Source organism: Pituophis catenifer, unplaced genomic scaffold, assembly GCF_029215685.1.
Source record: "Pituophis catenifer annectens isolate HBS135680 unplaced genomic scaffold, rPitCat1.0.hap2 SCAF_9, whole genome shotgun sequence".
NCBI lineage: Eukaryota > Metazoa > Chordata > Lepidosauria > Squamata > Colubridae > Pituophis > Pituophis catenifer.
This window is the reverse complement of record NW_027256889.1, coordinates 19829365-19847184: the sequence shown is the minus strand read 5'-3', so window position 1 is coordinate 19847184 and position 17820 is coordinate 19829365. Positions and strand designations below refer to the sequence as shown.

The 17820-nt window shown below is 39.6% G+C and overlaps 1 protein-coding gene across 1 annotated transcript; it reads left to right on the top strand.

Moving 5' to 3' along the window:
• Positions 1-7753: 7753 nt before the first annotated feature.
• On the top strand, positions 7754-17207 carry PITHD1 (PITH domain containing 1). Its single transcript, XM_070949591.1, has 6 exons — positions 7754-8052; positions 10277-10320; positions 10941-11018; positions 13403-13507; positions 15065-15173; positions 16475-17207. The coding sequence occupies exons 1-6, from the start codon at positions 7855-7857 to the stop codon at positions 16574-16576; spliced, it is 636 nt and encodes a 211-aa protein (XP_070805692.1). The 5' UTR covers positions 7754-7854; the 3' UTR covers positions 16577-17207.
• Positions 17208-17820: the final 613 nt, after the last annotated feature.

The window sequence follows — 17820 nt, the reverse complement described above, 5'->3', positions numbered from 1 at the left end:
ACATATTTATGTATGAGTATATATGTGTGTGTGTATATATATTAGATATAGAGATAGAGATAGAGTTAGGGATAGAGTTAGAGATAGACATAGACATAGAGTTAGAGATAGACATAGATAGAGTTAGAGATAGACATAGATAGACATAGAGATAGACATAGACATAGATAGACATAGAGATAGAGATAGAGATATATACACACACATATATACACGCATACATAAATATGTATGTGTACATACATATACACATACATACACAATCTGTGTATTTGTGCATAGATACACACTCATACACAAAATGTCTATAAAATATAACACCTTAACATTTTGTGTATGCATGTATACACCTTGATGTATGTATGTACACACACAAAAAAACATACCACATGCATATAAAGTTTAAATATATGATGGGTTTTTTTTTAAAGGCGCTGTCTCCCTCATGCAGGTTTGGAGCTGATTTTAAATCCCCAGCAACTTTGTGCAGCATTTTAACTTAAAGGCGGATTGGTGCTGCTGGATTTACAAAAAATGCTCCTTTCGCTTTGTTGTACTTAATTTTGTGGTATTTGGCTTACTGTGCAGGATTTGAATGCCCATTAACCCCTGCTGACTACAAGTTATGGGGTTTCCTCTCCAATGTATCTGGAGGAGGCTGATGGTAGAAAAGGTTGGCTAATGCCATCGTGACACCTTTTCATAGCACAAACCTATTACCAGAGGGACTGATAGCAGGTGTCAAGAGTTTGTGTCAACTCTAGGTATTATGGGCTCATCAATGATGGGCAATTCCCTTTAAATGCAGTTTTTGTAGCCTTAATGGGCAAGAAGAACACTTGTAGATTAACCACTGCACTGTTGGTACTGTTAACGGGTGAAACCATTGGCTAAATTCCACTATAATACTTTGGACTAATTGATTACCGTATCTGATTAACATCATTGTTCAAATTATGTACTGCAAGCTTATCGAAGCAGGGATATTCCAGATGTTTTAATCAATTCCCACATTCTTTCCCAATGCTCTCTCAAGGGGGATTCTGGGAATTAAAAAGTGACAACACCTCAAGTCTGATTAGAAATCATTTCCATGGAAAGGATTGTAGGAACCTCCAGTTCATTTGTCCCTCTCTAATGTGGAAGGTGTTTTTATTTTATTTAATGTTTTTTAAATTTAGGCAAACGTTACCATGAATTGGTTTTTAAGTTCATTTTGGAACCTTTTTAACAGGTGGGAATACAGAAAGGACTCAGTTGCTGAATTATGACAACTCTTTGATCCCTCTGGTTTTAACAGTGGTCTATCTGTCTTGATGCTTATTGGCTGCTGTTGTTTTAGTCCTGCAGGGGACTGAGATGACGATCTTATCTTTGCTGATGTTGATAGGTGTGTGTTGTGGAGGGGAAAGACAGACCTAGTTTTGGAAGGCTTGATGGTGTGTTTCCTTAGTGCTACGGCTGGTTGGATGAATGTTGATGTCCATGTGTTTTATGAAGGAATCTGGCCTCTTCCCGATGATATGGATGGAGGAAAAAGAGATTCTCCCAATGGCCTCCTAGTGCCACCATTCAGAACTCTGGCCTTTGGGTTTTCTGCTGATGCCCAGGATATCATGAGGTGTAGCAGTCACAAAAGCCCTATTAACTTTAAAAACCACTTATTCCTCCATAAATGTAAAGGTGGAGGGGATATGTAGGGTGTGCCATATGGGATAAAACAACTCTCTTGATGTTCTCTGTCCAGTCGAACAAACAATTTCATCTCAAGTTCAAATACCCAAGAAAAAACTGTGCCTTTTTAAAAAACCATCATGTAATTAAAATTTTATATGCATTTATATGTATTTTGTATATGTATGTATATATACACATACATAAAATATGTGTGTATGTACACATACAAAATGCATATAAAATTTCTAACTATGGTATATGCATTTTGTGAGTGTATGTGTATATGTACACATACATATTTATCCGTATGTGTGTGTATATATATATGTATATATTAGATATAGAGGTAGATAGAGATAGAGATAGAGATAGGTAGAGATAGATATAGAGTTAGAGATAGACATAGATAGACATAGATAGAGTTAGAGATAGACATAGATAGACATAGATAGAGATAGACATAGACATAGATAGACATAGATAGAGATATATACACACACATATATACATGCATGCATAAATATGTATGTGTACATACATATACACATACATACACAATATGTGTATTTGTGCATAGGTACACACACATACACAAAATGTCTATAAAATATAACATCTTAACATTTTGTGTATGCATGTATACACCTTGATGTATGTATGTACACACACAAACAAACGTACCACATGCATATAAAGTACATGTCAAAGTTTAAATATATGATGGTTTTTTTTAAAGGCGCTGTCTCCCTCAGGTTTGGAGCTGATTTTAAATCCCCAGCAACTTTGTGCAGCATTTTAACTTAAAGGCGGATTGGTGATGCTGGATTTTTTAAAAATGCTCCTTTCGCTTTGCTGTACTTAATTTTGTGGTATTTGGCTTACTGATGTATTCTTCTGCCGGTTGTTGTATGTGGCGTATTTTCTCCTTTTTGTTGTTGGATTTGGTGGTAAGAGGAGAGCCCAGGAAACTTCCCAACCACAGAAGGGGAAAGGAAATTCACAAGAGTCTTGTTGGTCCAACTGTTAGCTATAAAAATTAATGGATGGTTTTCCCCAACTGCTTTTTTCCCATTCAAGGAAATACCTGGAGAACTTGAAATAATCAACATGCTGGCTGGAGCCGCTGTCACATTTTTGTTTTGCGATGGGCTTACTATGGGACATCATTCGCAACCTGAGACCGTACTTCCCAGTTGTGCAGGATTTGAATGCCCATTAACCCCTGCTGACTACAAGTTATGGGGTTTCCTCTCCAATGTATCTGGAGGAGGCCGATGGTAGAAAAGGTTGGCTAATGCCATCGTGACACTTTTTCATAGCACAAACCTATTACCAGAGGGACTGATAGCAGGAGTCAAGAGCTTGTGTCAACTCTAGGTATTATGGGCTCATCAATGATGGGCAATTCCCTTTAAATGCAGTTTTTGTAGCCTTAATGGGCAAGAAGAACACTTGTAGATAACTGCACTGTTGGTACTGTTAACGGGTGAAACCATTGGCTAAATTCCACTATAATACTTTGGACTAATTGATTACCGTATCTGATTAACATCATTGTTCAAATTATGTACTGCAAGCTTATCGAAGCAGGGATATTCCAGATGTTTTAATCAATTCCCACATTCTTTCCCAATGCTCTCTCAAGGGGGATTCTGGGAATTAAAAAGTGACAACACCTCAAGTCTGATTAGAAATCATTTCCATGGAAAGGATTGTAGGAACCTCCAGTTCATTTGTCCCTCTCTAATGTGGAAGGTGTTTTTATTTTATTTAATGTTGTTTTAAATTTAGGCAAATGATACATGAATTGGTTTTTAAGTTCATTTTGGAACCTTTTTAACAGGTGGGAATACAGAAAGGACTCAGTTGCTGAATTATGACAACTCTTTGATCCCTCTGGTTTTAACAGTGGTCTATCTGTCTCGATGCTTATTGGCTGCTGTTGTTTTAGTCCTGCAGGGGACTGAGATGACGATCTTATCTTTGCTGATGTTGATAGGTGTGTGTTGTGGAGGGGAAAGACAGACCTAGTTTTGGAAGGCTTGATGGTGTGTTTCCTTAGTGCTACGGCTGGTTGGATGAATGTTGATGTCCATGTGTTTTATGAAGGAATCTGGCCTCTTCCCGATGATATGGATGGAGGAAAAAGAGATTCTCCCAATGGCCTCCTAGTGCCACCATTCAGAACTCTGGCCTTTGGGTTTTCTGCTGATGCCCGGGATATCATGAGGTGTAGCAGTCACAAAAGCCCTATTAACTTTAAAAACCACTTATTCCTCCATAAATGTAAAGGTGGAGGGGATATGTAGGGTGTGCCATATGGGATAAAACAACTCTCTTGATGTTCTCTGTCCAGTCGAATAAACAATTTCATCTCAAGTTGAAATACCCAAGAAAAAACTGCGCCTTTTTAAAAAACCATCATGTAATTAAAATTTTATATGCATTTATATGTATTTTGTATATGTATGTATATATACACATACATAAAATATGTGTGTATGTACACATACAAAATGCATATAAAATTTCTAACTATGGTATATGCATTTTGTGAGTGTATGTGTATATCTATGTACACATACATATTTATGTATGCGTATATGTGTGTGTGCATATATATATGTATATATTAGATAGATATAGAGATAGATAGAGATAGAGATAGACATAGATAGATATAGAGATAGATATAGAGATAGAGATAGAGATAGATAGATAGACATAGATAGAGGTAGATATAGCTAGATATAGATATAGATATATACACACACACATATACACTCATACATAAATATGTATGTGTACATACACACATATACACATACACAAAATACATTTGTATGTTTGTGCATAGACCCACATACACAATACATGCATATAAAGTGCATGTAAAATTTTTAATATATGATGTTTTTTTTAAAAAGGTGCTGTCTCCCTCATGCAGAAGAACACTTGTAAATTAACCACTGCAAGTTACGGGGTTTCCTCTCCAATGTATCTGGAGGAGGCCAATGGTAGGAAAGGTTGGCTAATGCCATCATGACACCTTTTCATAGCACAAACCTATCACCAGAGGGACTGATAGCAGGAGTCAAGAGCTTGTGTCAACTCTAGGTATTATGGGCTCATCAATGATGGGCAATTCCCTTTAAATGCAGTTTTTGTAGCCTTAATGGCCAAGAAGAACACTTATAGATTAACCACTGCACTGTTGGTACTGTTAACGGGTGAAACCATTGGCTAAATTTCACTATAATACTTTGGACTAATTGATTACCTTATGTGATTAACATCAGAGATCAAATTATGTTCTGCAAGCTTATCCAAGCAGGCATATTCCAGATGTTTTAATCAATTCCCACATTATTTTCCCAGTGTTCTCTAAGGGGGATTCTGGGGATTAAAAAGTGACAACACCTCAAGTCTGATTAGAAATCATTTCCATGGAAAGGATTGTAGGAACCTCCAGTTCATTTGTCCCTCTCTAATGTGGAAGCTGTTTTTATTTTATTTAATGTTGTTTTAATGTTGTTTTAAATTTAGGCAAACGTTACATGAATTGGCTTTTAACTTCATTTTGGAACCTTTTTAACGGGTGGGAATACACAAAGGACTCAGTTGCTGAATTATGACAACTCGGCTTCTGATTCTCGTTGGGGATCCCACATATTTTAAAGTGGGTGCGATTTTCGGTTGCACACTACACGCAAAAGAGCCATAGGAAAATGTGGCCCGCTGCTGCTGCTCCCCCTCCCTGTGTATACTACAAACAAAAGGTAATACATTTGTCTGTTGATTGCCCCCTTGTAAATAATTTTCTATTTTACTTTTTTGGTGGTAACTATCGAGATAAATATTTTAATTAGATAACTTATAAGAAATGAATTACATTGTGTATCAATAAAAGCCAAACACTGGAATTTGTGTCAGTTAATTTTTTTTCCCCTCCTCTCTGGAACTGTACTCCCTGGACCCCAAAAATAAAAGTAACAATTCCTAGGTTATCCCCCAGGCTGTGCTATGCCAAGAAAACGAGGAACGGAGTAATTGGAAGTTTTAGCTAAAAGCAGAGGTTCTGTGAGAACTTAATGGGGTTCCATGAAAGACTTAAGAGCAACCAGGACAAAATTTCACTTGGACCCAGGCCACAGACTTTCATGGCCATTTTTGGAAAGGCTGGTCATGCAATATAGATGCAATTATGAAGCAAAGAATTGGGGAGGCAAAAGGGAAATGTATACTGTATATATGCTGTACTGCTGGCATCTCTTTAAATAGCCAAGTTCATACAGTACTTCATAAACCAGAGTTAGTTCTGGATCTTTCGGCTGAAAAATTGGGATGGCCAAAACTCTTAATGGAAAACCCAGAATTAATTTCATACAATGTTCTTCCCTGTGTTTTTCGGTTCCTATTAGTATGAGCACCTTGTTTTTTTGTTCTTGGTCTTGTATCCAGGATAAAGTACTGGAGGTGGCTTTGTTGTTCTGGATATTGTCCTAGGTTTAAGATTTGGTATTTGTTCAAAGAAGATTATACAATTCTCCCTTCCAGCAATTTATTTGTAGAAGGTGGGTTTTTTGTTTTTGTTTTGTTTTGTTTTGTTTTGTTTTGTTTTGTTTTGTTTTGTTTTGTTTTGTTTATCATGCATTAATTGTACAAAAGATCTGTCTGGAGAGCTTTATTTATCTTGAAGGAGACAGTCTTTCAGTCATGGCAGTACATACGTAGAAAAGTCCAGCCTTCTCTACTTGGTCTTACCTCACAGTGACTGAAAGTTCTGACTTTTATAATCCTAATATATCTGGAAGGCATTGTGTTGAGGGACCATGGTAAAATCCAACATTTTGGAGGAGTTCACTTTAAATTTAAGACTTTGGGATGGCTAGGACAAATATTAAAGTAAATTAATTATATTTCACAGATGTGACTCCAATATAGTTAAATAAATATGGGATTAATAAAATTCTTTGCAATGAACTCTGAAGGCTGTATTCTGGGTTTTAAAGGACTGCAAGACTTGTATCTCTGCCATCTGGGGAATATTTTTTTTAAAAAAAAAGATAATTCAGGCTCCACAATTAAAGTCCAAAACCTGTGAAACAAACCATGCTTTTACTCAGTTTACAGTGGAAATAATAGTAGCAATGCACAGGATTAAAAAAAAAAGACGACTCTTTAGACTTGATTTCATGCATTCAACTGTCACTAGCTAGGCTGAGCCAGTCTACTGAACAGGGTTGGTTGCAAATCTATGGGCTGCCTGCACTGGCACAACACGGCTCAACTTGGTTAGTTTTAGTTTTCCTTGCTTTGGCTCAACACATTGCGGAAACCCAGCCCGTGTGAAGTTAATTTGTAACTCAGTGGATTGTGCAAGCCCACGATTTATTCAGGTGCCCGGAATATGTGCTGTGCAAACACTGCCTGTGGTTTGGTCTCAATGCAGTACACTGTGTGATATAGTCTTTCGAGGATAACAAACCACAAATCGTGGCTTAGCTATTGGGCAAAGCAAGTCGTTACAATTGGCAGTTTAGCGCGGTGTTCCTGAAAGACTTCTTCCTTCAGGGCCCCTTATTTATGGAGGACCCCCCAAAAGAACTTGTTTTGCATGGATTACGGTATATGGATCAACGGCTACCCTATTAAAAATTAAAATTGACCCATGCACTGCCGTTATTGCTTCTCACGGGGGTCTGATGGGATTTTAATATTGAATTGTTTTTCAACATAGGCTGGCAAATGTTGGCTTTTGAGGACTCCTGAGAAGGTCTTGGGAAGAGGTCTTCAAACTTGGCCGCTTTAAGACTTGTGGACTTCAACTCCCAGAATTCTCCAGCCAGCTATGCTATCCAGCATAGCTGGCTGGAGAATTCTGGGAGTTGAAGTCCACAAGTCTTAAAGCGGCCAAGTTTGGGGACCCCCCAGGGATCGGAGGACCAACGGTTTAAAAAAAAAAACACTGGCTTAGCGCGCGGTACGACGGCAAAAACAGCTTCTCGGTTGCCTGGGCAGCGAGAAGGTACCGCCCCCCCTACCACCACGTGACGGGAATGGTCCGGAAGGACGGTACTGCGCCTGCGCTCGCTTTTGTTGACGTGCGCGCGTGCTGTCGGCGGCTGCTCCAGGTGTGTGTGTGTTGGGGGGGTGTTGTTCCCCTCGCGCTCGGCCATGTCTCACGGGCACAGCCACGGCGGGGGCAGCTGTTGCCATGACGACGACCATGAGGAGCCTCCTGAGCGGCGAGGCCAGGCCTGGGGCCTTTACCTGCGCATCGACCGCGAGCGCCTGGAGTGCCTCAACGAGCGAAGGGAAGGCAGCGGGGCGCTCGTGTTCCGCCCCTGGGAAGACCGTGGGGATAAGCAGAAGGTCGGTCTCTTCCCCCTCCCCCCCCGAGAGCGGGCAGGGCAGGCGGGCCGTGGCTATTCAGGGGTTCCAAGGAGGCGCCTTTCACACAGGGCCCTGTGTATAACCCTGGCTGGAGTCGCATAATAGGTCTCCTCCTCGCAGCTGAGGGGTGAAGGTAGCCACAGGATGAATATTAGGCCACATGAGTTGGAAGGGACCTTATAGGTCATCTAGTCCAACCCCCCGCCCAAGCAGGAGACCCTACATCAGAGGTCTTCAAACTTGGCCTCTTTAAGACTTGTGGACTTCAATTCCCAGAATTCCTCAGCCAGCAAAGCTGGCTGAGGAATTCTGGGAGTTGAAGTCCACAAGTCTTAAAGCGGCCAAGTTTGAAGACCTCTGCCCTACACCATTTCTGACAGATGGCAGTCCAGTCTCTTCTTGAAAGTTTCCAGGGATGAAGCTCCCACAACTTCCGAAGGCAACTTCTGTTCCATGGGTTGATTGTTCTCACTGTCAGAAAAAAAATTCCTCCTTATTTCTAGGATGAATCTCTCCTTGGTCAGTTTCTATCCATTGTTCCTTGCTTGGCCTTCGGGGGCTTTGGAAAATAGCTTGATTCCTTCTTCTTTGTGGCAACCCTTCAAAATATTGGAAGACTGCTCTCATGTCTCCCCTGGTCCTTCTGTTCACTTGACTAGCCATGCCCAGTTCTTGTAACCGTTCATTGTATGTTTGTTTATTTATTTATTTTATTTATTAGTTCGATTTATATGCCGCCCTTCCCCGGAGACTCAGGGCGGCTTATAATGCATTAAGCAATAGCTTTCATACTTTTGTATATACCTGCTTAGTAGGGCTTTCGGGGGCCCCTAAGCGGTGTTCTTTTTTTATACAAAGTCAATTTATTGCCCCCACAATCCAGGTCCTCATTTTACCTACCTCGAAATGATGGAAGGCTGAGTCAACCTTGAACCTGGTGAGATTTGAACTTGCAGTAATTGCAGGTAGCTGGCAACTAAGTGCTACTTTAACAGCACTTAGTGCACTGCGCCACCAAGACTCATGTTTTATTCTACAGTTCCTTCATCATCCTTGTTGCTCTCCTCTGCGCTTTTTCCAGAGTCTCAACATCTTTTTCTCAACCTTGGCCACTTTAAGTTGGGTGGACTTCCAACTCCCAGAATTCCTCAGCCGGTATGCTGACTAGGGAATTCTAGATAGTTGAAGTCCACCCATCTGAAGTGGGCAAGTTTGGGAAACCTTGATCTATTCACTTGGATTGTGTATAGATTAAATAATTAATTAATCTATACACATGGATTGTGTATAGATTAATTAATCTTCAAAATTAATTAATCTTAATAATGTTAATTAAGATTAACTTCAAATCCTGAGTACAACAAAGGAAACTTGCCGCTCTGGAAAAGATTTGGACTCGCTGCTCAAGAAATCAAGGATCTGAGTGTGCCGATGACCTGTGAAATCAGCCATTAGGGCTTGATTGGGAAGCTCTGATTAAATCAAACCATGGCTAAGCATGACTTTTGAACTACCCTTTTACCCAGGAGCGGTGTATGTTATGCTGCTCAGGTTAATAAGGAAAACTAAGCATATTAGAAGATTTTCTGCCATCCCCCCAAAATCTTCTGAAATGTGGATAATAAAGCAGGACAGGGAAGAGGAGTATAGAAATGCAGAGTTAGCTTGATGCAAGTTTTGATTTGGTTTTGATAAGCATGTTTGGATATTGGCACCTGTCATTTTGCTGGTGGGGAGTCATTTGTCAAGGGTTATTGATGTTTTTAATGACAGGATTCATGAATGGAGCATTAGGATATGTTAGAATGTGAATGCCACTATTGCGGTTTGTAGTATAATGCTTGTATTTGAAAAGCATGAGCACATATTACCTAGATACATGTAGCATTTTCAACAAACCATATCCAAAGCTAATTTAATAGTTTTTTGACTGTACAAAAAGAAAAGGCTCCCAACTTTCATGCACCTTCTGATTGAAATATATATTCTATTTTGATACTATTTTGCATAGCTCCAGTTTTCTCTGTGTATTATTGGTGTTTAAATGTTTTTTCCAAAAACTTGAGTTGAAAGTCCCCTGCGGGGTCCTCAAGCAATCATTTTGAACATACTGGTTTTTGTGGAACAATTAATTGTCCTTTGCAATATATATTTCAGATTGAAGGTAAAACTCTTACATTAAATCCTATTTATTTTTTCCTAGTTTGTAGAAAGTGATGCTGATGAAGAGCTCTTATTTAATATTCCGTAAGTAGTCTTTTTTTTAAAAAAAAAATATTGCTGGCTTTGGATTTCCATTTGGAGATTTTATAAAACGGTTTTCGGAGGTGGGCTGATAGCAATCAAATACAGAGAGAGCCAGTTTGTTGTAGTAATTAAGGTGATGTCCTAAAAGCCAGGAGACTCTGAGTTCTAGGTCTTCCTTAGGCATAAACACTAGCTGAGTGATTTTGGACAATTCTGTCTCAGCCCAATCTATCTCACACAGTTGTCGTGAGGAAAAGAATATTGGGTATGTTTGCTAACTTGAGCTATGTAAGAGCTATAAAAAGGTAGGATAAAAATCTAATAATCACAGACTGTTTTTAAAATAATTGTGCGGTCTTATTTTAACTAGATTTAGCCAATATTGGTTACCAAGACAATTTAGTGTTAGTAGGGTTGTGTTAAGGATATGTAGTTATTTTGTTTCAGTCTTAATTGATGATATAGTTTAGTTCCAGAACCTTATGTTAAGTTAATGGGACTGTAATGGCAGACAGTGAAAACAATAAGATTCCTTTCAGGCTGAACTCCCTAGGTACAATCAACTGAACAACAACAACAACAAAAAAGAACGATCAATGGCATTTTTTTTCTTTTTGCAGATTTACAGGCAATGTGAAATTAAAAGGAATAATTGTGATGGGAGAGGATGACAATACGCACCCCTCAGAAATGAGACTGTAAGTTGAAACAGTGGACAGTTGCAGAAGCTGCTAATTAAGATGACAGGGTGTTTTTTTTTATTGCAATGAATATATGAATGGTTTTAGCTTTAATTTTTGCTTTAATAGTCTGAATTAGTAATAGCTACTGGGCTGGCTTGCGGTAAAATAATGAAATGTCTTTTTGTTGATTTTGATCCATGCTGAAATTCTGCAGGAAAAAAAATTGGCTGGCTTAGTGAAATGCAGGATCCAACATGCACAAATATATGTAATACTTTCTGGTTTCTTTGAAGTTTTCAAAACTTCTGCCTATATTAACACAGTTCCCAGAACATGCTTATTCAGGATTCAGTTTCCCTACATCCTTTCAGTCACTTATAAATTGTGTTCTCTTCAGCAAGATTCTCTGTGATCGAATTCCTACTTTCCTTTAGCTGTTTTTGTAGTAGTTGTGGTTTCCTGAACTTGCTATTTATTTCAGTCCATGAATAAATAAAAGACTGGGAAAATAATTTCTGGAATTATAATAATGATTCTTAATCTCAAGGAATTCTTATTGATCTGTTTACCAGCCTTTGCTTGAAAGTGAGATGTCTTTAAATGGCTACAATTTTAAAGTCCTGAGAGCCAAACAGCTACTAAAAGAATCTGTTTGGAGTGTCCTGGTATTATCACCAGGTATTAAATACCAGGTATTATCACCTGGTATTAAAAACTTTTTAAAGTTTTAATTTCTTTCCACATTGTAAGTTTTAATACATGTGCTGAAATAACTGCACTTTTAGAACTGCAGTATGATATTGTTGATGGCTTTGCCTGACAACCAAATTTCCATTTGTCATTTGCTATTCTTAGTGGGTGGTTTATTTATACATTTATTATGAAACTTTATATGCCTCCAAGGACTCAGAGTGATTTACAATAACAGTAAAAGGAGAGCCAGTTTGCTCTAGTGCCGTGATGGCGAACCTATGGCACGCCTGCGTGCCAGAGGTGACATGCAGCGCTCCCTCTATGGGCACGCAAGCCGTCGCCCCAGTTCAGCTCCGCCACGCACATACACCCGCTGCCCACCGGCCAGCTGGTCTTTGGCTCTCTGCCATGCAGGGGTGTGTGTGCAGGGGGGCTGCGCGTGCATGCGTGGGAGGCCTGGGTGTGCACGGGGGCATGCATGCATATGGGGGGGCGTGCAGGGGGCACGTGCAGGGGGCACGTGCATGGGCAGGGAGCGTGTGCACATGCATGGGGGTGGGGCACGTGCTGGGGGGGCACAATGCATGGGGGCATGCAGGGCTCCCCGCGCGTACATGCATGCACATGCACGGGGCGCATGTGCGAGAGCAGGTGCATGCACAGGGGTTGCAAGGGCATTGCATTTTAGAGATTCAGGTGCATTTTGGGCTCTCAGTCTGGAAAAGGTTAGCCATCACTGGTCTAGTGGTTAATCACCAGGCTAGAAATGAAGAAGCTGTGAGTTTAGGCATGAAAGCCAGCCGGGTAACATTTGGCTGGTTACACTCAGCACATCCTACCTCAGAGGGTTGTTGTGAGTGAAAATAGGAGGAGGAAGGAGTACAGTAGTAGTACAGTGTGGTATTTGCCACTTGAGTTATCTATAAAAACAAGGCAGCATAAAAAAATCTTCAATAAAAAGTTTCAATAAAAAGTAGCTCCATAAGCAAAGAGTTAACTGTAGCATTCCAGTTCCACCTTCTGTGCCAAAGAATCCTTGGAAAAATCTTTTGCACTTGGCCTACAAAAAGTAAGTAAAGTGGTGGGGGTTTCCCTGTACCTCAAGGAACATTGGAGTTGCTGCTAGTAGGTATTTATCTGGGGCCTTGTTCCTTGTTCCCCAATGAGCTGAGCACACAAGATGGACTAAATCTGTCAGGAGAAATTGTCCTATATAAGTTTACTTGTCTTGAGCCATATAGGACTTCCTAGGTTAAAAACAATATCTTCAACTGAACCTAGAAGCTCAGTAGCAACCAGTGCAGAGCTTTGCTCTTGGTTATTAATTTCGGGTGCTATACCATTCTGATATTTGAAGATGCAGAATTTTATTTTTTACAAAAAGGGAAATTTGTAGAGTAGGTGTATGACTGAAGTCCTCACCTATAACATTAATAATTTAATATATCATTGTTGACTTATATTCTTAGTTACTTATAGGCCTGTAAATTATAATTTTATTATTATTTGGGGAGTAGTCTTTTTATCCGGTGTTCTAAACAACTGAAACTGAACTTTTTCAATATTGCTTTTTTGATTATCACTTTTGTGTTGTCCTAAAAACCAGATTGAGTATTTCTCCATTTTCCAGTCCAAATGACTACAGTGGCTAGCTCTTGAAAACATTGGGTAACATTTGTACGAGCTGACCCTTGCCTTTTTTCTAGGTTTAAGAATATTCCTCATATGTCCTTTGATGATACTGCCCGAGAACCAGATCAGATCTTCAGCCTGAATCGTGACGTTTTAGGAGAACTGGAATATCCTACAAAGTATGTCATGACTTATTCAGTCTTTATTCAGGGTGTCTGGTATTTGAGCCCCAAGTTCAAGAACATGAGCCTTGGGCTCTAATAATTGAGGGTACCAAGAATGAGAAGTTTTTCTCCCCCAGTGCCGTTTTGTGGAGGTTGTAACAGACTGTAGAGGGAACCATAGCAGTAAAAACTGTGGCTCTGCTTCAGGTGTGGGAGGCTCCAAAGAGAAGTGTTGCTAAACCATTTCATAATCTGTGTATTTTAAAATGTTAACCTCTTTCTAAAATTAGTTAGCTGCCATATGACAGCCTTTCTGCAATATAACTTCCTTCAGTAGTGTTGGAACTGAAATTCCAATCCCAGCATATTTGCCTACAGCAACTGACTGCCCTCTAGCAACAGCTCTCAGGGACAATGAACAGGAATGGCCCACCTAAAAATAAAAAATGACTTTATTTCTTAGTGAATGAATTATATGGTGAAACATTGCCATTACGTCTGGGGGGGAGTGGGGGAGGTAGTGATATCCTCATGGAATGGAAGATTGAGGAACTGTGTGTAATTAGGTCTTAGACTTTGGGGAAATCTGCATTGGAGGAGGCTAATTTATGTTCCCTCCCCTGCTCTTCCCTGAAGATGGGGAAAGTACAGAATGTATTACATTTTGTTGTCCAGTCAGGATTTCAAAAAGAGCTATCAGAAATAAATGAAATGAAAGTTGCCATAAAGAGGTCTGAAAAATATTAGGGTAACTGCAAAATGAGAGGGATCTTGGTGTGAATCACTCTTAAAGGGGAACATCTGAGAAAAGAACCCCTAGAAATGCATATTTAGATTGGTTTATCATGGGACTTTACCATCTTTGGGAACAAGGACTTGTGTACCCCGCTCTTCTTGCTGAGACAGCCCAAACTCTTCCAACAGTTATTGCAATGCAGAGCTGAGGTTGCTTTTTCTTTCAGCCTTTCTTAGCTTCTGAGAATGTTTCTTGATTTTAGGCAGGTAGAAATTCTGGTCCTGCTGAACTATAGTGAAAAGTTTTACCAGTATTGCTTACCCTGAAAGGGAACAGTATGATTGGGAAGGTGTGTATGTATATAAATGAATGTTGTGGCACAAAATGCCCCTGCTTGGTTCCTTTTGTTATTGAGAAGTTCTAAATGGTGATGGAAACCCCTATCTTTCTAACCAAGCAACCTGTGCTGTGCTGTACAGGTTGGTTAGCCTACTTGGCCTGTTCTTTTACATGCCAAAATTGTTGGCTAGGAGCTTTAAACATTTTTTAAAGAATGAAGCAAACTAGGAATCTTGGTTTAGACATGAAATTGAACAAAGATACAGACAGGCTTTGTGATTTGTTGAATTGATATGGCTGGCAGGAAGATCCAAAAAGAGCAATCTAGGAAGACATATCGGTGTGCATAGTTGCTCAAGTTGAATGCTACAATATTTTTATTGCAGAGTTATAATTTATGTGGGAAAAAAACTTGGCTTTCATGCAGTTAAACTTACAAAAGTGTCTTATATGTTACAATTGTAAATGCAGATTTCCCCCCCCCCACTCTTTTCCAGAATTGCTCGCTTCTCAAATGTTTATCATCTCTCCATCCACTTCTCCAAGAACTTTGGTGCTGAGACAACAAAAATCTTTTACATAGGCCTAAGGGGAGAATGGACAGAAGTAAGTGTGGGAATGGAGATGACAGATGAAAACACTAAATAGATGCAGGGTGCAGAAGTTTTTGGGATTGAAGATGCACCTCAAAATGTGCTTATTAACAGTTAGATTCACCAACAGGAGTCTGTGAGACACTGGCATAATGCTCAGACTTAAGAGGATGTAACTGTTGTTTTATAATGTCTTCCCAGGATAGCCTTGCTTATCATGGCATCCTTCAGTTACCTTGGACTGCATGCCTTTAAAATTTGTGTTGGCTGGGAGTTCTGGGAGAGGTTGTCTTAACAAATTCAGACCATGTCAGCTAACCCCATATCCACCCTTTTAAACTTCCTGTTTCTGTTTGGGTTGGATGATGAGTCTGAAGGAAACCTCTTTGAAAATTACTTAGTATCCCCCCTTCCACGTTTTTGCCTGCCTGAATCACTATTAGTCAAATATAGCACATCACAAAAGACCTGTTTTCTTCATTAAATAAACTTTCCTGCCACCTCACTGGTTGGTTATTACTATGCCTCAAGAGGTAACTGAATGAGTATCATTTCAAGCCTGAATATCTCCTTCCAACTGCCACTTTCAGGCACTTACAAACGGATTGGCATGAAGGTGCCCCAAGGTTTCCTGTTTTTAGATAAACCAGGCTTTATTTTTCTATGTTGAGCTGTTGAGTCAGGAGCTAAAACAAAGAGTTTGAAGTAATTATTACGAGTCTTGTCTTTTTTTCCAGCTTCGTCCCTTTTTCTGTTTTCTAGTCCAGTGCCTTTCAAGCTAAGCAACCATTGGCAGGTGTTGACTCAAATTCTGCCATGTTGATTAAATGTGTGAAAACATTTCAGTCAAAACATCTTCACCAAGAAAGGTCCCATTCTGTCCTTGGAACGGCTGTTTTGATTTTACTGGAAGTGTTCCAAGGTCAGAATGATTTGTTCTGACTCATCAGAAGTGTTCTGTTCTTGAAAGGGGTTTTTCTCCTGGGAAGACCAAGGTCACAATAGCTCATTTAGGCCCCAAGTATGTTCAAAATGTGATCTTTGGGGATTGCACACCCCTAATTTTAAACCTGTGCAGACAACGCAGTGTGAAGGAATGACGTGTTACGAATTTAGGTAAGAAGGTTAAAAAGAGACAAGTTGCAAATTCCTCAAAAGAAGTACAAGTTATTCAGAATGTACATTTACTGTAGTTTGTAAGAGTAGATGTAATGGCGGCTGGCCTAAATAGAGAGGGAAAAACAAATGATTGCTCTAGCTGTCCAAGATATACAAAGAGACCTCTGAAGAAATGTTCAAATTGTCTCTCTGCAGCCTCATCGACACGAAGTGACCATCTGTAACTATGAAGCAGCAGCAAACCCGGCCGATCACAAACTTGATCAGATCACGCCACAGACACACTTCATTTCCTAACTGGGAAGGCTTGTGCAACGACAGAACACGGATGGGCTAGACTTATGAAGATGTTGAACAGATGAAACTAAAAAGGATGGTGGCTGTTACTCTTTTTGGGATGTATGCATGTGGTTTTGGAAGCATTTGGTATCAAATGCTTGGCAGATAGGTACAGAATTACACTGTTGCTAACTAAGATCAATTGTAAAGGTTGATCTTAAAATTAACTCTTTCTGCACTTCACCATGACTCTCTTGGCAATATCTTCTTGGCCCAGAATGTGTCTAAGATGGTGAATTTTTTGTTTAGTTGCTGCTACTGTTCTTGCTGGCATACATAAGGGGTGAGACTATTGGGTGGTGGCACTATCTCTAGGACTTCCTTCTGGCTTTTGAGTATAGTTTTGATATACGAAGATGAAATGTTCCTGGTGGGATCTTGGCTAATTTCCAGTGTATGTGATTTCTCCAGCATAATAGTGGCTGGGCTGTGCACCAAAGTGCTATAGGCATTGCCATAAGCATAATTGAGTAGCTATTTTGCTGATGCATAACAATGTTAGTTGTCAGTTTAAAACCTAGAAAATAAAAAGACCTATGAATTTATCTTGTCTAAAATGCAACCTTTTGTAAATAAACATGGCAAAGAATCCCTTGATTACTTTTTTTAATATATATATATATATATGAGGTGAACTTTGTTTTAATATTGAGATACATTGGTACAAAATAAATGTAGTAAAGTAAAAATGGTATAAAAAAATAAAATTATTGTGGAATGCTCTCAAGAATAGGAACATTTTGATCTGTAATTTTGTTCATTTAAAAAAAAAAATCAGATTTGTAGCCTATTAGGAGCCGTCCTTTTAAGACCAACCCCTAAACCAGGGGTCTCCAAACTTGGCAATTTTAAGACTTGTGGACTTCAACTCCCAGAATTCCGGGAGTTGAAGTCCACAAGTCTTAAAGCTGCCAAGTTTGAAGATCTCTGGTGTAGAGCTTCAGCACCAAAGGCTGAACCCTACCTGCCAACTTCATCAGGTATTTAACAAATGCCACCAGCAGGGATTACAAAACAGGACATCCTGTTCTCCCCTGCACCAGCCATGTGGATGCTGTGATTAAGCCTGACAAACGTAGCCAGCGGCGTTTCCAGTTGAATGGCAAAATCAGCCACGCCAACCTTCGCTGTTTACCATCCCAGCGGATGAACACTCCCATCAAAACCAGTTATTAACCTCCACGATCCATTACCGACTCGTT

What these genes read in the sequence shown, in the direction of transcription:
- PITHD1 (XM_070949591.1), top strand. Translation starts at nt 7,855, where the DNA reads ATGTCTCACGGGCACAGCCACGGCGGGGGCAGCTGTTGCCATGACGAC. An exon ending in CACCCCTCAGAAATGAGACT is followed by an intron (nt 11,019 to 13,402) that starts GTAAGTTGAAAC and finishes CCTTTTTTCTAG; the next exon opens with GTTTAAGAATATTCCTCATA. An exon ending in TAAGGGGAGAATGGACAGAA is followed by an intron (nt 15,174 to 16,474) that starts GTAAGTGTGGGA and finishes GTCTCTCTGCAG; the next exon opens with CCTCATCGACACGAAGTGAC.